Consider the following 23,938-nt stretch of genomic DNA (forward strand, 5'->3'; position numbering starts at 1 on the left):
TCAAAAGTATCGATTGTGTTTCAAATGTTGAGTTGGGACCTAAATGGCAATGTCAACACCAAGACACACTTCAAGTCTGTTGACACAAATAGCTACCTTAATTACAATAGCAACCACTATAAACCGTGGAAAACAAATATTCCATTTAATCAGTTCTGTAGACTGAGAAGAAATTGTACAGACTTGAAAACATTTGAAACACAATCGATACTTTTGAAGAATAGATTTCTGGAAAAACAATATCCTGAAAGATCTAGTGGAGGAAAGCTACACGAGAGCCTGGAATAGAGATAGGAATGAATTACTTAATAAGAAAAGAACTAATGACAATATAGAGCCTAATGAGGGATTAAATAAGAGAATAAAGAAGAATAATAAAGGGTTGAGATTTATCACCCAATATAATTCGAACTATAGAAAAATCAAAAACATACTTAATAAATATTGGTTTATTCTCAAAGGGGATCCTCTATTAGAGGCATGTTATTAGAGGCATGTTTAAATGAGAGACCGATATGCACATTCAAAAGAGCTCCAACTATCAAGAACAAAGTGGCCCCAAGCAAAATTTTTATGAAAAAAAGAACCAATAAATCTGCGACTACGAATAAAAATAATAATAAAAACAGCCTTTTAAAAGCTGGTTTTTATAAATGCAAAAGAGCTCTTTGTGGCCTATGTGACTTCACTTTGGGAGACAAAGTGATTGTGACTTCCTTTACAACGAAGGAAATGTTTGAGATTGACACACACTTCACCTGTGACTCATGTTTTGTCGTATACCTCTTAGAATGCAAGTGTGGGGTCCAATATATTGGGGGTGACCTCCAGACCCCTCAAAAAAAGATGGGGCGAACTCATGAGGAATCTCAAAAACAGGGTTAAAAATCATAGCATTCCTAGACATGGCAACAAGTGCCACTTAGGGGAAACTAATATTTTCAAGATCTATCCACTTGAACAAATTGAGTGCAAATGGGGGAGAAATAGACTCCTCCAGCTCAGGCAAAGAGAGACCTACTGGATTTGGAGATTTAAAACTCTAAATCCTTTTGGCCTCAACGAAAACATCGATATGGCAGCATTTAACTATTAGTTATCTGACAACATAATAAGCCTTGACCACATTGTAGATAGATGAGATTTAAACACAATCATGCCTAGGTTGTTTGTAGACGAATATATTTACCTTAAGGAGTGGTGTATGTATAACTACATCTGCTATGACAATTTAAAAGATATCCCCATTAGTTGTTTGTTCGGACCTTTAGGTATAGGATACCCTGTTAGAATTATATCCACCTTTATTACAACCTCTAATAGAGACTCCTTGGCAATTGTAGTTTTTTGTAGCTATGTATTTAGTTATGAGGGGCCATGAGCCACTGGAGCCTTGATACGCCACCGTTAGATAGTTATTTGAAACTTCAGGGATATATATTTTTTATATATAATCATCAATAGTATTTTTTGAGGGTTAACGTATTATCGAGCATACTACTAATGAGCATTTGTTATATTACTCCGGTGGATCATGAATATGTAGAATTGTACATGTATAAAATATATACATTCATATATTTCAATAGATATAACAGTCCGATTTCTCACTCTGAGATGTTTAGCCTTATCCTTTTTAAGCGTAGTATTTTTTGGCACATAGGAACATACCATCATTGTTAGGTTTATATTGTACTTTATGGGTAACTGTTGACTCTAGTATATCTTATTACATATGAAGCATAGGGACGCATATTGTAGTTATTTCGGTTATTTGAACACTGACGATTACAACTTACTCTAGCGCTGCAATCAGACTGTAAGGGATTGGAATTGCGCCGAAGCATGAACTTTATAGACTGTTATTATGAAATTGGATTTTTATAATTAAGAGCTTTTTGTTCGATTACTCTGGGATACTATGATTGAGAATGTGGTCCGGTATGGAATCATTTAGAAATGTCCATGTTCAACATATACATTTATATTTACTACTAGATCTAACAGTTCAATAACTCACACTGAGCTGTTTAGCCTCTTCCTCTTTAAACCTAGGTTTTTTTGGCACATAGGAGTATCACCTGCATTGATTATTGTAAAGTTTTATTGTACTTTTGCGTAACTTTAGTAAAATCATATTATATATGAAGTGTAGGGACGCATATTTTAGACATTTATGTTTGTGTACATGAATACTGACAAATTACACTTTCCCTATTGCCATAATCAGATTTAAGGGATTGGTAGTGCGCCTGAGCAGAAACTGAATATATCTTTACAACAAGGATCTTTAAATATAGATCCAATAATTAAGACCCACAAATTATAGATACACATTGTTATAAATATTCACTTAAACTGAGACTAAAACCGCCATACCATATCGCATTGGTATTACATAGAATATTGTTCTGTTAGACATTTTACATTTAGAAGGTGTGTGCGGCAGTAGCTATCTGATTGGACCGTTATACCAGCCACTGATAGGTCCAAGGCGAGGGTGTGTGTTTTGCGCAAGCGCACTGCCATCCTGAGGACGCCGCAAAGTATATTTAAATCCGTGACAAACTGTGATTGTAATCTACCTGATGAAACGGTCGGTGTAAGACCGTTAAACGTCGTAATTTTAGTGTTTTTTACTTGGTTTTAATAAAGTCCTTTAAGATACGGAGACTTAACACGGATTTATTTATCACAATACCACACTTTAATCACTCTTATTTCACAGTGGGGACACGGTACTGGCAGCCCCAGATAACTTGCCGACTTGTAACTTTCCTGTGGGTGGACACCCAAACAGCCGAAATAGTGACTACAGCTGGCCGTGGGGAGTTCCAGAGAAGGCGAGGGACAGTCAGCTGTGCGACTAAAAGTGCTCAGCCTGCGCTTGTGGCACTTATCAAGTGCTCTCTATCTCGTAAGTAGATAATAGTCTAAAAGGGACCAAGTGGGTGATACCATTGATGTGGCACTATTGTTGTGTTATCTCTCTCTTGTATTTTTCCATGCTTTGTGGACACTGAGACGACACCACTTGCTATTCCTGTATATCGCTGGAGACCAACAGACAATATCTTGCTGTGGGGACTTCTGAAAGAGACGGAGGATAGTCAGCTGTACGACTATTAAGTACAGTTTGCGCTTGTGGCACTTATCAAGTGCTATCTTTTTTGTAAGTAGAATCGAGTGAAATTTGGCGAAAGTGCATGTTACCATTGATGCTGCACTATTGTAGCGCCTTCTTTTTTCCTTTATGTTATTACATGTAACATCTTGGTCCATCTTTATTCACCAATAAACAGGATAAACAAACTGATATTTTATTTAGAAAATACCCCACAAAAAAAAAAACGTTACTGTTCCTTTAAATTTTAAAAACAAAACTGCTTTATTTTTCTGCAATAAAAATATAAAGTAGCACAAAAACCACTCCGGACAACCTCTACACCTCAGCTTAGCTTTCCTGAGGTGCTTACCTGCCTGACTGAAAACTGAGTGATTATCCTGCTAGAAAATCCGCTATTTCTCCGCTCCGTAACACAGGAAGAGAAGGGGGAAAAAGGCGCAACAGAAAATGCTGCCTCAGCTAACCCTGCCCATCGTGGGCGTTACAACGCCCAATCGGCTAAAAAAGTATTACCAAAGCCGCAGGGAGTAAAGTAATAATAAAAAACACCACCTTTGGGGGCGGAGCTAGCTGCCGAGCAGAACGGTCGCAGTAAGAGTGAGCTCTTGGCAGGAAAAAAAGTTTATTTAATTAGTTATCTGCTTGAAGGACTTAAACTTTATAATATTGACCTCTGCTTTGTGCTCACGAACTGGTGGAGAAGATAATCGCAAAAAAGAAGCGATTTGAGGAGCTACAAGCACTGCATCTGCATTTGACCGGCTGTACAGTTATCAAATACAGTCTTTTGCCTCCGGCTAACTACATCAGGCCAGGACTGTCTCCGGAGGGTCGGGGCTCCGCTCCAGAGATACAGTCACCAAGGAGGGGGAAAGCAACACAAGATTAGAGGACTGGATTTGGATTTCTCCTAACTGTCTGATGCTTTTGGCACCATTACAAGCTACGGGCGCATCGACTGCGATCTGTGCGGATCACAATAGCCATCAGTCTACAGGAGTTCTAGCGGACACTGTAAGTAGGGGTGAGTGACCGTTACCCTGAGCAATTAGACCGGAGGGTCGGGGCTCCGCTCCGGGTCTATCTACCGAGCAGCCGTAATACTTGTTTACTTGGGGCCTGCACGACCACTGAGAGTTTTTCCCCACACAAGCCCTACCAAATTACAAAGAGCAGCGATAGCTGAATTTGGGACTGTTACACCTAATATAGCAGACTTATACATACCACCGGAGGCTATATTATTGCCACAGGTCCAGAGCAACAACTAAAAAAAAAAATAAAGAAGCGCTAAGATTGAGTGCAAGGGCGCGAAAGGAGGCCATTTTACTTGGACCTACTTAATGCTGTTGGTGGGGTGAGTCTGCATAGTTCCACGTAGAGACAGTACACACATATTTTATAAAGTGGTGTGCAATATTGCTTAAGGTCTCCCAGCACTACTTTCCCCTCCAACGCTACCCGCAGTCCCACAGGGCCCAAACTATCTAAAGAGACCTGCTCCTGTGAGGTGTCAGGGGAAGACGGAGATCTAGTGGGTGAGGTGCCAGGAGACCAGCTCTACCACTCAAAGCAATCAACATTTTACCTCCCGGTTGGACCAGTCCGTGAGGGCGCGAACGGCGGCCATATCGGGCCCTTCCACTATCCGGACACCAGTGCCTGTTTGACTCCTGAGGCCCATCTAGTGCTGATCTGCCTGTAGTGAGAGACTTCCCTCCTATAGTTGAGACCCTGCAGACAGTCGCTACTCCGAGATAGGCTGAGGTCGGGTGACATACCGGCTTTGGTTTAAGAATTCTACAGACCCTGTACTACATTGGATGTCCCTATTCCAGGGGCCTAGGACCTGATCTTCTATCATCAGTAGAGGAGTCGCTGCCCAGCTGTCCTGCTTCAATTGGTGAGACTGTTCCTTTATATATCCTGCACACTTTTTGCTAGGGGTTGGGGGGCCTCCTCACATACATTTTTATTGCTTAGTCTGGGGAGAGAATCCAATATAGGGGCTTTTTGAACTGCCATTACCCCTTTTGACTTTTCATTGCTGACGCAGACCCTAACTAGTGGAGGTCACACTGACACCCCCTGAAGCCATCCTTGTCAGGAGTAATACTGCCAACTTCTATAGCAGGCTTCTAGGGGAGTTATCCCCATTGAGTATCAAGACACAGTGTACAGGCCCTGTCAAGACATTCACTGCCTGCTCACTCTGCCTTCACTTAGGTGCTGCATTCATTGTATATCAGAAGCCAGATTTAAACTACCTCTCTAACGTTGGGCCAGCCCCAGGCGGATCACCCTGGGGCCCTCCTTGGACAGTTAAGGTATCCAGTGTCTTCTCAGTCACACCTCTTGGAAGAGCCTGGAGGTCGCCTCTTTAGGTGACTTCTACTTAAACGACAATCTTCTCTCATCCCAAGACATGATTGCTAGATTTGACATTCCACGCCAACTGGAGTTCAACTTTATGAGACTAAGATCCCTTATGAAAGCGTGGGGATTCCTGACTGACAAGATCAGGACACCCACCTTTTGGGAGATTAGGTGGAGAGCGGGCCTGCAGCTGTACAAGCCTCTCACGGCCCACTACAAATCCCTTTTAGGGCCTCCTACCCTTATAAAAACAAGACATATGACCTCCTGGGAGGCTGAACTGAGACTTTCCTACGCGGCTCTTGACTGGTCCAAGGCGATACAGATCACTAAATCTGCACTCCATTGTGTCACAATGTACGAACTTTACTTTAAGATCACTACCAGATGTCACTTAGTGCCGACCAAACTTCAGACTCTGTACCCTGGGCATTCACCCCTATGTTGGAGAGAGTGTGGAGAAATAGGCACCCCACTCCATGTCTGGTGGTCATGTGACAGACTCCGACCGCTATGGTCTAAAGTCTGTGCGACCTGTACGGCATTAGAACTTCCGATCCCGGATACTCCGGGCCTGGCTCTCCTACATATTGGAGTAAAAAAGATACCGACACATAAGAGACACCTACTTATTTACCTGTTGACTTCGGTCAAAATGCTCATAGCCAGGAACTGGAAGAAACCGCAGCCTCCAAGGTGGCAGGCTGTGATTGACTATCTGCAATACATTAAATCTATGGAAGACTATGTTTTTCGGATGAAAAACCAGTCAGGTACCTTTAGCCTAATCTGGGGACCTTGGGAGACTTACCCGAGACCGACTCCACAATATGATCCTCCCCCCTGAACTCTGGTAGCCCACTTCTGACTATATTTCTCCCCTGTCCCTGAGGATGCACCTCACTGTGACTGCCTCGAGGTGCTCCTCATCTATGGATGGGGTCCTCCCCCTCATTAACTCCCCCTCCCCCCCTCCGATGATATCCCCTCCCCCCCCAGATACCTCCCCCCCCTGCACCTCCCCCCACTTCCCATGGGACTATAGGTGATCGAACCCAACAGCATTGCTCCTATACATACATATTACATACACCTTTTGTTTAGCTCCTCTTAACTGTCAGGTTTATTGAATATAGCATCTCTTGCCGTATATTGTCTAATTCACAAAAACTTAAATATTTCTCTAGAATAACCAATACATAACAAATGAACTGTGCAAGTATACACCAGATAATGGTTAAATGTTATTAATGACTTCCACGCCATGTATACTGATCCTCTTTGAATGTCATTTATCTCCTGATTAGTCGTGTGTACTACCGCCACCAACTATGTAAAGAGAAAAGTGTGTTGTTATGTGGTTTTCGTAATGTATTTATCAATAAAAAATTAAAAAAAAAAAAAAAAAAAAAAAACAACACCACCTTTGCTATTGCTGCCAATAATAAAATGATCCCCCAAGCAATAGGTGAATGTCTCTTGTCCCACAATCATAATGTAAAGTGCCATCCTTTTATTTTCTGCAATGTGTCCAAGAAAAAAAAGAAATAAAGTTAGCACTTACCTTTAGAATTCTGCCAGACAGCACGGCAGCTCACTAGGTTCGAGAAGCCCAGTTCCCTCACATGAACCTGTGGATAAAAACAAAGACTGATTAATCTTACTCAGGCTTGCACGAATAGGGCAGCAATAAATACATGGGAGGCACAGTGAGGATTGTACCCCACAAGTTCCCATTGCTTGAAAGCCACCACTGCTCTACTGAAGAGACTGATAAAGACTACGGCTACACCCTAGGATAAAGCAGAACAATCTTGCACTGCTAGAAAAATAATAAAATCTTGCTTGAAGAATCTTCTTTCCAACACCTAACTTTACCACTTCCTTGCTGTAACGTAGGCAAAGAGAATGACTGGGGTTGGAGGGAAAGGAAGTGATATTTAACAGCTTTGCTGTTGTGCTCATTTGCCGCCTCCTGCTGGGCAGGAGTGATATTCCCAATAGTAATTAGATGATCCGTGGACTCACCGTGTCATTAGAAAGAAAAATAAAAAGGAATGAATGAATATGTACTTTATAGAAACACATTTCAAATAAACATTTCTTTAGTAAAATATGTGCACCAAAACTATATACACACAGAACCAGAAATATAAATCAGCATGACTGAATAACCAAATAGCCTAAAGAGGTAAATCTTTAAAAAAAAATCTGAGGTACATTAGTATTGAAATCAAGACAAACTGATTTTATAGCCAGAGATGTAAAGTACTATAACAGTTTTTCATTGTTTTTTCCTTTTTATCCTCATGCAGTCATATCACTTCATAGCATATTACCTCCCACAGCAAACTATGTACTAACTTACCCTCTCTCCTCCACAGAACAAGGTTTAGAATGTCTTGGGCTCCTACTTCTGGGACTGGTGATGTATTTGCTAGTGAGGCAAGGGCTGTGCCAGCCATCAGCCTGGTGTCACGGCTTACACTCTATTATAGAACAAATTATGTCATTAGTAAATAACATTATACTCAATACATATTAGATTAGAGTAGCAAATGAGTAACTGGTGTCTATAATATCACAATCAGACACATTCCAGAGCAAATTTAGTTCCATGTTGCTATAGGTTACAAAAAATATGCATGTTCTTTTATAAGCTAAAGCTTTACCGTGCTGTATTTACCTGCATTGCAATAATCTGCACCAAAGATTCCAGAATGCCTTTTAAATTATTGTCATCCAGAATAGAAGTCCACACAAAGGAGGCAATTTTCTCTGGCAACTCTCTGAAAATCTGGAAACACATCTGTTAAAAAGATGCCTTGATAAATACACTTTATAATGCTGCAATCTCAACGTCATAGTCAGTAACTTACTTATAGCTATTATAAACTGTTGAAGCACAATAGTTTTTTTTTGTTTTTTTATTGAGGTTCTTTTCAAAACAAACAATGGGTAATTGTCAATACAAATCCCAAGGTAAAATAAATTGTTAGAAAATATGTTACCAAGCACATCAGATAAAAACACAATATGGGTAAATGACAAATTACATTCTCAGAACAAGTAAGAAATGTTGCTCAAACAGTATACCCACTATATGATTGGAATGGCCACTCATGGACCATACAGTTGCAGTAAGCAAAGTACAAAGTAGGTAAACATTAATGTGAAGGGGCCACTCATGGGCCCTAAATGAAGAACCTCTTTTACCTTTTAATGTAATATAAAAGAACAAAGGTTAACAATCTAGTGTGTTGCATTAATTAAAAGAACTTAGGTTGCGGTAAAGACAAGAAAAACGTGTGTTTAATTCACCTAAACAAGGTGATATATTATTAATATGTGGGGGGGAAGGTGGTTAATTAAGCTATGGTTTCATAACTCAAGAGCATATCTATGTAGAAAATCTCGTGAGCATGCTAGGTATTAGTGGGTACTCAGAAATAAACTAGTTCCCGCTGGGTTATTGACATGTCTGGCACAGTAGAGTTTAACAGGCTACTAAACCAGATGTACACTGTGAGAAGGGAGACTACACCCAATAGCTGCAATGCAGGTCCAGCCTGCGCTAAAAAAACCATATCTAATACTCAAAGGAAGGTTGTACATCACAGTACAGGAACAGCCGTAGCCTCAAATTATGAGCCCTGCACTCCATGGTACACGCTAAAAGTGGAGGATCCAAAACATGTACGTATAGCTACAGTGCAATAGTAAACTTCAAAAGTGACCGGGTATCTATGCACTAAATATTAGTATTCCTTCCCTAATTATGAAGTCTCTAATCCATATGTTCCATCCATCATGTCTACAAATATAAGAGTGAAAAGGCTCAGACATCTCGGCCGCAGACATCCAAGCCCTTAGGGACATTCAAAAAGTAAAAGTATTGGGAAGATACATAGCCAGGGACCTCCTGTCAAATATACTCATAGGAAATATTACAATATACTATGCTTGGTCAGACCTATACTATAATATACAGGGTGTGATGAATACTATGTCAAACCTTCAAAATATGAATAGACGCAGCACATAGATTTACAAGAATAGGCTCACAATACCAATACTTAGTTGCTAAATTATAAACTAGAAATGTTTCGCTTATGTCAACACTACCGCCCTGCAATAAATAAAATAATACAGAAGCATTGTGCAAGCTATAACATTTAAAACCAGTAAAGCCTGTAAGGGAAGCTATAATAGGATTAACTGCCCCAAACATATTAGGCAGAGGGCAATATTAATATAGGGAAGCTATGCATAGCCTGGTCCAATTAAAACTAGCAATATAGAAAGTGTATGTGTAACAAAAGTTCCATAGTAAGAGCCTACATAGATATACTATATCTATAATCTAGGTCACTAGCAAATAAAACAGTATAATATCTATAGAAAGAATAGAATCCTGTACTAGAAATAACAGAATAAGCCAGTATCTCTGTCCACATACACAACTACAAAAACACTTCAAACAAATACCCATATCTACAATTATAACAGTAAGTTAATATCTGGGAGACCTATGTATACAGAAATAAATAAAGTATATGCATAATAACTATCAGAGATTAGAGCTAGTAGTGCTACAAAAGAGCAGTAGCGTGCTATTTAGATACAGGCTTACAATCAACTTTATACTCATGTAAAACATATAACCAAGTTAATACATACATGAAATAGCAAGAATAACACAGCAAATAAACAGGGTATGATACATACAGTCATAGACACCATATGCTGATTCCAGCTGCCTGAGGAGTATTTCTAGAGTTCCCAGAGATGACCATAATCTATGCTTATTAATTGTGTTTATGAGCAGCAAATCTCAGTTCCCATAACAGGGAGACTCGAGGAAGATAGGAATAATTAACAGGTTGTAAGATCATAGAAGTCTGCCGTGCAGATCTAGCTACAACTGAACTTTGACTCCCCTCTAGTGGTTGGAAATGGCCATTACATCTTGTATCGGGATGTTTTACTGTTAATCTAACACACAGAGCATATACAGATAACATGCCTATAAACTAATTGAACAGTGTAATATTCATTTGTATCGTGCATAACTTAAAGTCAGACATGTAGATAAATTTAGGCACTTCATATAACATATAGCCGTATTTATAAAGAAACAAAAAAGTATAGGCAGCCTGAGAGCTAGATCACAATAATAGGAGGTATACATAATAAAACATTAACAAAGGGAAACAGGAGTAATAAAATACAAATAATCGAATATAAGGTAAGAAAAAACAAAAATCGGTATTGCTGCTAATATTCAACAGAAGTATGCCAGTTTTTAACTTGCGCCAAAATGAACAACCAGCCAAATAAAGTTCACTCGTTATGAGCAGTTGAACCTCCAGGGTCCCACTGCAGCTTCATCAAGTGTTTATAGTGGTGGTAGAAGCAGGGTTGCTGAGTGAATGACAGTGTACATCTGGCCAGGAGCCAGGAATGACTCGGTTTGGAGCAGCCCCAATGTCGGTTCCACTTATAGAGGCAAGTAAAACTTTGTGAACCTGAGCGTTCCTTTCCAGCATGCTGCGCTAGCCACCTGAGTAGATCTGAGTGTTCGGGCAGGAAAAGAACCCCTTTGTCGCTGCAACTGCTCTGGAGCTCACACAAAATCCTTTTTGAAGCGTGGGTTGTCAGCGGCACATCTCTCAGGTTAAGCAGGTTAAAGGGACACTGTACCCCAAATTTTTCTTTCATGATTCAGATTGAGCATGAAATTTTAAGCAACTTTCTAATTTACTCCTATTATGAAATTTTCTTCATTCTCTTGGTATCTTTATTTAAAATGCAAGAATGTAAGTTTAGATGCCAGCCCATTTTTGGTGAACAACCTGGGTTGTCCTTGCTGATTGGTGGATAAATTCATCCACCAATAAAAAATTGCTGTCCAGAGTACTGAACCCAAAAAAAGCATAGATGCCTTCTTTTTCAAATAAAGATAGCAAGAGAACAAAGAAAATTGATAATAGGAGTAAATTAGAAAGTTGCTTAAAATTGCATGCTCTTTCTGAATTGCAAAACAAAATTTTTGGGTTCAGTGTCCCTTTAAGCACTTTCAGTTGTAAGATGTGTCGCTCCACACCGGAGACCTGCTTATCGTCTGCTCCCTGTTCCTCCGTGTCTTCTATGTCAGAAGGCAGTGAAGTGTGCTCCGCATTTGCAATCCTAGATGGCGGATTTTGCGGGTCATTTGGTATTTCTAGGCACTTCTCCCCACAGTCAATCAAGGCAGTCGAGGCAGCAGTATGAGCAGTGAGGGGCTTAAAAGCCTCAGCCACTGCGTGTAAGAGAGCTTCATTGTGGCAATCTAACAGCTCCTTCATCTGTTTGAAAAGGAGAGCAGCCATAACCTCGCATATGCAGCGTACCAGGCAAAGCTAGAAAATATAGTCCTCCAGAAATATCCAACACTGCTAAGCTGCTTTCATAGCAGCAGAACGAAAGTTCACCTTAAAAGTCCCTAAATGATGTTAGGGAAGGATAAAATACCTGTGAAATCCTTTAAAATTGTGACATATGTTAGGAGCTCCTGAAATGTGCGTCTTGCTTCAATGCTAGTTGGCTCCGCCCCCCGCACAATAGTTTTTTAATTTGTATAAAAGAGCAAATATTTAGAATCTTACCTTGACAGCCATATAACTTTGCAAAACATTCTGGGTGGTCTGGTCTTTCATCACTGCTGAAAGTGTAACTGCAGTTATCTTCAACAGGAAGACAAGGTGTTGCCTGAAGAATTCCCTTCCTATAGGGCTTCCCTCCAGATACATGCAGACTTAAGGGAAAAGAGACATATGAATGTGTGTAACTAGAGTGTAAAATGCTAAGAGACAAAGGACACAGAGAGTCATACAAGGAGAGGGGAAAACTAAGGAGCAAATGTGAATAGTACCTATCTGCAGATCTTTAAGTTGCAATACCTGTGGAGACAATTAGACATTTTTGACTTCAGAAATTAATCTCATTCTACAATTTACCCATATTTCCCTCTGAAAGTAAACCACAGCTGTCATATTTTACTTCTTACCTCTTCATTCTGCACCAAGTTGCACAACGATTTTCCCAACTCTTGTGACACAAGCTGTGGTCTGATCTCAGCAAGCTTTGATATAATCTGAGGGGAAAGTGTGAATACTAGTACAACTTCTGAATGCAATATAATCAAACTGCCTTAAAAGGGACATAAAACCCAATTTTTTATTTTATGATTCAGCTAGAGATTGTAATTTTAAACAATTTTTCACTTTACATCTATAATCTAATAGTTTTGTACTCTTGCTATCCTTTGTAGAAAAGCAAACATAGGTAGGCTCAGGAGCAGCAATGCACTACTGGGAGCTAGCACATATATGCCTGTAGTCATTGGCTCAGTTGATGTGTTCAGCTAGCTCCAAGGAGTACATTATTGCTTCTTCACCAAATAACAGCAAAAGAATGATGCAAATTTGATAATAGCTGTAAATTGGAAAGCTGTTTAAAATTGTATACTCTATCTGAATCATGAAAGAAAAAACTGTGTTTTCTGTCCCTTTAAATCAGACTCCTGCATACCATTGTCATCAGATGATCCTCAACTCATTTGAACCTTGTTCTACAAAATATACATCAATTAGATACCATGTTCTATTCTCAAAGTAAAGAATGCAACATAGCTCTTTTTATTATTTCTGTTTACCATACCTTTTCCAGCCTATGAAAGGAGCTGGAAACGCTGCATGTGCTAATCTGACAGGTAATGATGCACCGTAGAAGGGGAATAATGTCTGCCTCAGTCAGGGAACTCAAAACCTGTTGTGACGTTTTTAGCAACTGCAGGGCATCATCAAGGTACTTGTCCTTGTGACGTTTCACTAAAGTACTGCAAAAATAATTCAGAAGTAACAATTACAGAAAACATAAAATATGGTAAGATTCTATTTTAGCTATTTTAAGACAAGAAATGTTTTAGGAAAATGAAAAAAAATAGTGCCTTGTTGACAAATATCAACAGTAAGCATTATCTGATTAAATAATGTGAATATTCAAAGCTGTTACTATGGTTACAAATGAGCCTACAACAAAAAGAAAAATATCTCACACAAAAAAAATCCACTCACTCTGCAAACTGCTGCAACTTCCCTGCCACGGAACTCAGTGTTCCTGAGCCCAGGTCCTGATAGACGAGGATACAGTACCCAGCATACTGCACCACATCTTGCACATGTACCAAGGAAGCAGCCATCATCTCGAGGTCAAATGTCACAAGTGACCAGTGAGTGAATAATGACTGAACCCGACTGAATAATGACACAGCGCCATCTGGTGGGAGGTGGAGCTACGTTCATTTTATTAGTCTGCACTCTGCACTTCAGCTTCACTTACCTGAAGCATTCAACTAGTAGTAAGCGTTCCCTGATACTGCACTAAAAATTTAAATGCCATCACTATATAAAAAACAACAACAACACAGAGTCCAGTCTGCTTGCAATATCATCATCATTATTATTATTATTAATAACAATAATATAAACAGAGTTCACTTGTCTAAGTTATTGGCATATGCTAATACTCAATTATGGTAACAGCCTCCAGAACAACATGGCTACTTGAGCACAATGTATAATGAATATGGGTAAAAATATTTAATAGAGAAGTTGTAACTAGGCTAATTCCTTTAGCTTATTCAACATCTGGCAGAATATTTTTTGGCTCCTTAGTCCTAGATACATTTTGCTTCTCCATCAATAATGCACTCTTTAACCTTGCTGCTTTTATAGATAAGCCAAAAACAATAGACTACATTTTATTGTAATCAATCTGTTCTTCTATTTTTGTTTTTTTAATTATTATTTTTTAGGGACTTTATTGACTGCACTTTAATAATGTTTTCTACAGAAAATGTTACTAAGATATTCAATGCCAACACATACAAACATTACTAAAACAACATGACATAGCACAAATATGTTAACTTGGTTGAGTTAAAAAGTAAGGTTACCATCCGCCCCAAATTTTTCTGGGACAATCCTAAATTTGGGACCTCTGTCACGAATTTGCAGAGTCTGCTCCTTGCATTGTCCCACATCCCTCTGGGTTAAGTTTTATTACACTCAAATACAGATACATAAATAAATAAATAAATAAATATACACACTCAAATACCAACACCCATAAACACACACACATACTCCATACAAACACACACACAGATATACACATATATACACAACAATACAGAAAGCAATAAACATACACATGCACACACTCATAAACACATATATGTGCGCACACAGATATAAACAAGGACACACATGCATACACCATACATAGACACATACACACAGATATCACTTGCATATACACTGATATAGGCAGCCCTAATCACACATACATACTCACATACCCATAAATATGCACAGATAAAGACACACAGACGTGTCATTGTTTTTTCCTGAGTATTTTTGTGTGCATGGTTCAATTATTTGCTTTGTATGATTATTAACCCTTTCATGACAGGGTCAATTTATCTACATCGGAACAGAGTTCCGATGTAGACAAATTGAAATCTTGCAATCGTGCACGCAATTGCGAGATTTCAGTTATGGGATCGGGTCAGGGGGTCGTCCCTATGAAGCTAGGCACGCCCTCCAGACCGCAATTGCATCCAGGAAGAGCCGTTGGCTTCAGGACAGCCAAACGGCAAGGACGTTCTATTCCTTCCTAGCGGCGCTAAAGCCCAGCACAGTTAGGACGGAATAAAATGCCATAATGGCATTAAAAGGTTAAATTAGGATTTTCATTGTGCACTTTTGTAATGTATGCATCTTCTAACAATGTGAAAATGCAGTATACTCCCCATAGCGAGACACCCTGTTTTCAGGGTAAAAAGTGGATTTATATAATTCCTCCAGGGAAATATAGAAGCACTTGCAAGCATTCTTATTGAAACACCAGCCCTGAAAACATTTATAGAATCTGGCCCTGTATGTGAGTGAGACACTGTGTGTGTGTGCATAAGTCACTTTGTGTGCATGTGTTTGTGAATGCATGTATTTGTGTGTGTATTTGTGTGCATCTGTTTGTGTGTATGTGTTTGTACATGTGTGCATTTGTGTATGTGTGTGAGTTTGTTCATGTGTGTATTTGTGTGCATGTGTTTGTGTGTATGTGTGTATTTGTGTATGTGTGTGAGTTTGTTCATGTGTGTATGTGTGTGAGTTTGTTCATGTGTGTATTTGTATGCATGTGTTTGTGTTTGAGTTTGTTCATGTGTGTATTTGTGTGCATGTGTATGTGTTTGTACATGTGTGTATTTGTGTATGTGTGAGTTTGTTCATGTGTGTATGTGTGTGAGTTTGTTCATGTATGTATTTGTGTGCATGTGTTTGTGTGTATGTGTTTGTACATGTGTGTATGTGTGTGAGTTTCCTCATGTGTGTATTTGTGTGCATGTGTTTGTATGTGTGTGAGTTTGTTCATGTGTGTATTTGTGTGCATGTGTTTGTATGTGTGTGAGTTTGTTCATGTGTGTATTTGTGTGCATGTGTTTGTGTGTATGTGTTTGTACATGTGTATGTGTGTGAGTTTGTTCATGTGTGTATTTGTGTGCATGTGTTTGTATGTGTGTATTTGTGTGCATGTGTTTGTGTGTATGTGTTTGTACATGTGTGTATGTGTGTGAGTTTGTTCATGTGTGTATTTGTGTGCATGTGTTTGTATGTGTGTGAGTCTATTTCATGTGTGTATTTGTGTGCATGTGTTTGTGTGTATGTGTTTGTACATGTGTGTATGTGTGTGAGTTTGTTCATGTGTGTATTCGTGTGCATGTGTTTGTATGTGTGTGAGTTTGTTCATGTGTGTATTTGTGTGCATGTGTTTGTGTGTATGTGTTTGTACATGTGTGTATGTGTGTGAGTTTGTTCATGTGTGTATTCGTGTGCATGTGTTTGTATGTGTGTGAGTTTGTTCATGTGTGTATTTGTGTGCATGTGTTTGTACATGTGTGTATGTGTGTGAGTTTTTTCATGTGTGTATTCGTGTGCATGTGTTTGTATGTGTGTGAGTTTGTTCATGTGTGTATTTGTGTGCATGTGTTTGTGTGTATGTGTTTGTACATGTGTATATGTGTGTGAGTTTGTTCATGTGTTTGTATGTGTGTGAGTTTGTTCATGTGTGTATTTGTGTGCATGTGTTTGTGTGTATGTGTTTGTACATGTGTGTATGTGTGTGAGTTTGTTCATGTGTGTATTTGTGTGCATGTGTTTGTATGTGTGTGAGTTTGTTCATGTGTGTATTTGTGTGCATGTGTTTGTGTGTATTGGTGTCAGAAGTGGGATTGACCACAAGAGGGACCCTCCTCGACGGGGTGAGTAATTTTGTCTAAAATTTTGTGACTTGATTTCTGTACCCTGTTGGGGGGGGCCCGTTAAGGTCAATACAGTTAGTTGGGATTTTTTTTTTTGTCTTTGGTAGAACCCGGGTGGGTAAAAAAAAAAAAGTGTCTAGGGAGACCTCCATGGAGCTTAAGTTTAAGGTTTAATTTGGCCCTCTGAAGTCTTGGTTGAGACCAGTACCTTATTGCTGCTATTTATGTTTTGTCTTGTTATTGCAAATCTATTATAAGTACATATACGCAGGTGTAAGACGCACCGTTTACCGTGTCGAAAGTCACTGCCTAATGATGCACGGATAAACGATAGCACGGTGACACCTGTATAGAATGTGCACTTTTGCTTCATATTGTAATTGTTCTGTTATTTGAGTCATATGTATCATGAAATTATTTGTTTTATATGTTCTGTATTACTCATATTGTATACTGTTTGTATTTTAATATTGCGATTCTATTATGAGGACATAGACACAACTCGTGTCCTGTGTTCACTATCGCTCACCATTTCTTATTGTATTTTCATTGTATATTTCATTGCTGCTATTTTATTATAAGGACATAAGGTTCATCCTGTGTCTACTATTGCATGAGTTAGTGGAGACAACAACTGACTTTAAGTACTAAGATACTCCGTCCTGGCTAGCAGTTTTGAAGACTACATGTAACAGTGTATGAAACAGCTATTGTTAGTGACGGATTAGTCAGAACTTGCCTCCATTAGACGCTAAATCCCTTTGATTGTGTGTGTGTGTAAGGCTATTACTGGTCAGGGGTCATGGGGACCGGTCAAAGTAAACAAAGCCAAACTGAGGGAGAAACATGTAAACAATTTGTGGCTAGACAGGAGGATGTAGGGTGGGCAATGGTCATCCCATTTTTAGATGACGTCAGTGGCTATACAGAGTATATAGATCCAAGAAATGCATTTCCTAGGAGTGGTTGTAATTGTAAATTTCATAAAGACATGTTAAGAGGTTTGTGTTTGGGAAATTAAAAAGCATTTGATTTGTATACAGGAGATCCCGATTGGGACATGCAATACATGAGACAAGCTGCTGAGTATTGGTTAAAATATTGTGACAGATATAAATTCAGTGGTAATAATAGACACAGTAAAATAGATAAATCTAAACTTTCTAGAATTATTTTACGTCCTCCTCCAATAGTCTATGCGAAAAATGTCCCAGATACAATAGCCACTGCCCCTATGGCTGCGCCACCGCCATATGCGGGAATATATCCAAGTGTTACTAATTATAATGACGATGATTTAATTGTGGCTTACAATACAACCAGAACACGTCCACCCCCTCCACTTCATGGAGATGTACAGGGGGCTGAGGCACCTGATGACGTAAGTGTCCAGGAGCCTCATAGAATTGAGCCTGCAAGAGAAGCACAAAATTTTGTAGTTACATCTGGTGGCCGTGTTAGTACTCGCCCAAGGAGATATAGTGACTCCGACTACCGCCCACGTCCGAATGTAACTTTGCCAGTCCATGGAATTCACACTCCCGAGTCTCCAGACGTCTCTGTCTGCAATGAGACCAAACAACAATTAATGCCTTGGGTACCACAACCTATTAAAAAACATGAAGATGCAAATTGGGCAGACCCCCGCTGCATCTCTGGCACCAGTGCCATAAGTACTATGCCATATTTAATTGCTGGGGACCAAATGATTATCAAACCCCTCACGGCAGGTGAATTAAGTGATATTTCCAGGGACTGCCCCGACCCTTTAAGACAACCTGCTGCCTGTATCCTTCACCTTAAACGATATTTACAGGGAGCCATGTATACACAAACTGACATTAAAATGATAATTGATAAATTGTATAATTATCACGAAAATGATGAATGGGATTGGACTAAAGTTCCTACAATACACACAAATGACACAAGCACCTCAGTCACTTCATATGGTTTAGCAAACCCAGTGACTAGGGCAATCATGTGGACAGAATTAGAAACTGAAATAAAACGCTGTAGTAAGACACAGCAATCTATGAGTGCAGTTTTAGCATGCAAGCAGAAACCTGACGAGGCAATTTTAGACTTTGCTAAAAGATTTTTTAAATGTTGGGCAGAGGAAGGAGGCTTATCCTCCGGGGATGGAATGGCTGTATTAAAGAATCAGACTATGTTAGGGTGTATGACACCAACAGACAGTCTTTTGTTAAAACAACTCATACCCGATTGGCCCAAAATGACCTCAAAGGAATTATTATCAGCTATTGAGTCCCGTCATGCTGCAGGATGTTTTGATAAAAGTGTTAAGGGTGCATATGTTCAGGTTAATGATAACACACTTCCACGCCATAGGCAAAGGGGGGGTAGAGTTAATCAGGACCACAGACGCAACATGTGTTTTAATTGTGGGGAAACAGGACACTGGAAAAATGAATGTCCCCATCCGCCCCGTAAGGGCAGGGATAACTTTTATCCCAGGGACAACCACCGATCACACTCACACTCACCACCTAGACGTGACAACCGACCACCACAACACAGAATACAATGGCCATAGGGCTGCCCGGAGGGAGGCACCCTACTCTTACCCAAGGTTACATCATATTATAATCGTGAGCCCTTCGTTACTCTTAACATAGAGGGCTGCGAATTACAATTCCTCGTAGATACGGGAGCTACTTGCTCCACTATCTCGGGCGAATTATACGATGGACCCTTGTGAGAGTCTAATCCCTCTGTGGGAATCACAGGTGTGCCAATTCCTACCTTCCGCACTCCACTCCTCACAGTTCAAATACCCGACTCTCCCAAAACTTTGTCCCACTCGTTCCACATTATCCGGGGTTGCCCCTTTAGTCTCCTTGGTCGAGACTTGATGGGTAAACTGGGAATAATGATGACAATATCACGGAACGGTGGCATGACGGTCGACTTTGACCTCAGTGAATCAGGCGAATCGCCCGAGGAATCACTGTCGTCGGAGACGGCCATGTTAAGCAATCAGATACATCAGGTTACTGACCATGTCCGTAATCTGCCTTCAACCACAGATTTTGACACTCTCTTTGACAGCATTCCCCCTACCTTATGGTCAACAGGACCATATGATACGGGGACCATAGACTGCACCCCATATAGGGCAACGTTGCGTGAAGACTGCTCCCCAGTTTTCATTAAACAATACCCTATTAGTGACGACAAGCTGGAGGGCATAGGCCCCATGATTAAGGTATTTCTGGAGAAAGGTATTCTGAAACATATCATCTCCCCGTATAACACACCCATTAACCCCTTGCCTAAGCCGGCGGGCGGTTATCGTTTTATTCAAGACCTAAGGGCCGTGAATAAATTAATTATACCTCTCCCTCCCTTAGTCCCGGATGTGACCGCACTACTTACGGCCATTCCACACAATGCAGAAATTTTTTCTACCATTGATTTGGCTAATGCTTTCTTCTCTGTACCCGTTGATGTGGACACTCAACAGTTGTTCAGTTTCACGTACAGGGGGCTTCAGATGACCTGGAAAAAAATGCCCCAAGGATTTACGGACAGCCCCGCCGCATTCGGCCTAGTCCTCAATACCATGCTCAAGAGCTGGACCAGCCCCTGTGGTTCCGTCCTTTTGCAATATGTTGATGACCTGTTATTGTGTAGTACTTCATGCGAGGCAGGGGAAAAGGACCTAGTGGACCTTTTGTTGTTCCTCGCCCATGAAGGGCTCAAGGTGTCTAAACAGAAACTGCAAATCTGTCAGCCACAAGTTGAGTACTTAGGCTTTGTCCTGTCCAAAGGCAAACGAGAACTCAGTGCAAAAAGAGTAAAAGCCCTCTCTAAACTGCCAAAGCCTGCCACTCCCAAAGAAATGCTGACCTTTCTTGGGATAATAAACTATTGTCGACAGTGGATACCAGACTGCTCCCACTACGACTCAATCCTCCGCACCGTTTGCCACAGTGACTCTCCACCCACAATTCACTGGACAGAGACTCTGACCCATGCATACAATGAACTTGCCAGGTCCATCACCACTTCCCCTGCCCTCGGCCTCCCTGACTACACAAAGCATTTTCATTTGTACGCAAGGGAAAATTGTAAAACCATGGCGGCTGTCTGTGCCCAAGAGCATGGTAGTAACTCTTTCCGTCCTGTAGCCTTTTTATCTAAAAAGTTGCCCATCCCTGTGCAGGGTATGCCTTCATGCCTGCGATCCCTCGCAGCGTGTGCCATGGCCGTTGAGATGTGCGAACCTATCACACTGGGACATTCACTTGTTTTACATACCTCCCATCAGGTTTTGCACCTCCTTAACAATCTGCAAACACAACACATGACTGCCCAGAGACTTAGTGGTTATGAAATACTGCTTACCAGTACTTCTGAGTTAACCATTAAGTACTGTGCAACTAACTCAGGCCCTGCGTCTATTCTCAAGGCCTTGTTATCCTCTGACGTACCACAATCTGACCTCCCCCTTCACGACTGCATTGCACTCATTCACTCCAGCACAACACCGCGCCCTGACCTCAGGGACACCCCTATTCCGGGGGTCCCTGACGTCTTTGTGGATGGCTCATGTCGCCGCCCAGATGACCACACGTACCTTGCAGGATATGCAGTGGTCCAGCTTCCCGACATTGTTATTGAATCTTCCTGTGTCATGCATAATTCTGCTCAGGCAGCTGAATTAATAGCTCTCACTCGAGCCTGTGAACTTTTTGCTGATGCCTCTGTAAATATCTATACCGACTCCAGATATGCCTTTGGAGTGGTACATGATTTTGGCATGATTTGGAAACAAAGAGGTTTCAAGTCTGCCGATGGTAAAAGCATCAGTCACACCACACTTATCACAGAACTCTTACAAGCCATCCTGCTCCCAAAAGAAATAGCTGTCATACACTGTCGAGCACATACTAACCTTAACAATCCTATTGCTAGGGGTAATGCATTAGCTGACACAGTAGCCAAACAAGCAGCTAAGATCTCTCCATTTCAAGACAGTGTTTATCCCATACTTGTGGCACCCTCTCTGGTCGATGATGTGCTCACATCGTCACTATAGTAGTTTGCCACTGTCACTGATATCAAATACTGGGTCTCTCAGAAGCTCGAATTAAACCCTCAGGGGTTTTATTCGAAAGAGGGGAAAGATGGGATAATCATTGGTATCCCTGAAACTAGTGCACCCATTTTTATTTCACAAGCCCACGGTGTCAGTCACCTGAGCATCCACAACACTTTACAGTTAATCAAACCTTACTTCTGCATACAAAATCTACAGTTACATGTACAATCTTACATTAACCGTTGCATCACTTGTCTGCAAACCAAACACAACAATAAACCTGCAAAACATGAACATCTAACACCACCATCCGCACCTTTCACCCACCTGCAGATAGATTTCACACACATACCTAAAACAGGAACCAAACAGTTTTACCTGCTGGTCATAGTTGACCAATTTTCTCGCTGGCCTGAGGCCTTTCCTACCACTAGGGAAGACGCAAAAACAGTAGTGAAACACCTTTGCACTGATGTCATTCCCAGATTTGGTTGCCCCCTGCAGATTAACTCAGACAATGGCCCAGCTTTTGTTAGTAAGGTATTGCAGGAATTGGTAACTCACTTACAGATAAAATGGAAGTTTCACATACCATATCACCCCCAGAGCTCAGGGGTGGTAGAAAGGATGAACCGGACCATTAAGGAAAAACTCCTTAAGGCCACGGGAGGGAATTGGGTCAAATGGCAGGATCATTTACCTGCAGTCTTAGCTGAGGTACGGATGTCCCCAAGCAAATCCACTCAGCTGTCTCCTTTTGAGATTTTAATGGGTAGACCGTTCCCCACTCCCTGGGTCAGGAACCCACACATAGTCACTGGTGATTTAGATTTAATCAGGGAACGATATGTACATGAATTAATCTCTGTTTTGAATGGCAACTATGGTGATGTGGCTTCTCGTTTTCCTCTTCCCTCACAGGAACCAACCCACAGCTTCAAGGTCGGAGACACAGTGTGCATCAGACAGCTGAATAAAGCAAAGAAGGGAGGCTTCCCATACGGTCCACCTACCGAAGTTGTGGCCATCACTCGTACTGCCATCCTCACAGCCCAGGAGCCCATCTGGATCCACGCATCTAGAGTAAAGCTCTGTCCAAAGAGGGGTGAAGCTGGCTGTCTAGTCCCTTCTGAAACATCTGTATCACCAGTCCAGGACGTCTCAGAAAACAGTTGTGCCTAAAGAGGGGTGAAGTGTTCACAAAGTCCCTTCTGTAACACCTGTAGCATTCTCGACTGCCAGTCAAAAGAGGGGTGAAGTTGGTCGCACAGTCCCTTCTGTAACATCTATATCCACAGCACGTTTCTGCAACAACATGATCGCCATTCAGGGGTCCCCCTGTTTGGTATACCTGTACCTCCTTTCCTCCTTGCTCTTGGTTGCAATACCCGGATGGATAATAGCCTCCTGCTATTATGAGACACCGGACGAACAATATGGTATTGCCCCTGTTTGTAATTACTTCATCACTCCCCCTGACTCACCCCAGAAACAAAACACAACCAAGAACTCAACAACCCTGCCAACACCACATGTTCCAGCCCTCCGTAGAGCCCGAAGGTCAGCAGACCGGACCCCTTTCAGGGTGATCGAGCACATACCCTCAAAAATGGCCATTACACAAACCACATCACCACGCTCTACAACCTTTTGGTACAATTCTTCAAATCTCCACGTTGCCACTTATGCCTTTGACTATTGTGACATTATTCTATGCCCCAGGGATGTAGTAACACAGTGTAACATTTGTACATGTGTGTATGTGTGAGTTTGTTCATGTGTGTATTTGTGTGCATGTGTTTGTGTGTATGTGTTTGTACATGTGTGTATGTGTGTGAGTTTGTTCATGTGTGTATTTGTGTGCATGTCAGACATCCCAACTCTCCCTGAAGTTCAGGGAGTCTCCCTGATTGTAATAGCAGCTCCAGTCCCTGATGCCAGCAAATGGAATGCAATCTCTGTGAAACTCCAAGTACCATGATCCAATGTGGCCCAAATATGT

At 40.9% G+C, this 23,938-nt stretch overlaps 1 protein-coding gene across 1 annotated transcript in view; it reads right to left on the reverse strand.

Annotated features, from left to right (window-relative positions):
• The window catches only part of LOC128646975 (thyroid adenoma-associated protein homolog), a 115,348-nt gene extending 101,603 nt beyond the window's left edge, over positions 1-13,745 (reverse strand). The window contains exons 1-7 of the mRNA XM_053699787.1: positions 13,621-13,745; positions 13,205-13,382; positions 12,552-12,638; positions 12,417-12,444; positions 12,151-12,299; positions 8,190-8,312; positions 7,872-7,992 (exon numbers count right to left, since the gene is read on the reverse strand). Coding sequence (XP_053555762.1) covers positions 7,872-7,992; positions 8,190-8,312; positions 12,151-12,299; positions 12,417-12,444; positions 12,552-12,638; positions 13,205-13,382; positions 13,621-13,745 — 811 coding nt within the window. The remainder of the gene's footprint in view (positions 1-7,871; positions 7,993-8,189; positions 8,313-12,150; positions 12,300-12,416; positions 12,445-12,551; positions 12,639-13,204; positions 13,383-13,620) is intronic.
• Between the last annotated feature and the right edge of the window lie 10,193 nt (positions 13,746-23,938).

This window comes from Bombina bombina, chromosome 2 (assembly GCF_027579735.1).
Source record: "Bombina bombina isolate aBomBom1 chromosome 2, aBomBom1.pri, whole genome shotgun sequence".
NCBI lineage: Eukaryota > Metazoa > Chordata > Amphibia > Anura > Bombinatoridae > Bombina > Bombina bombina.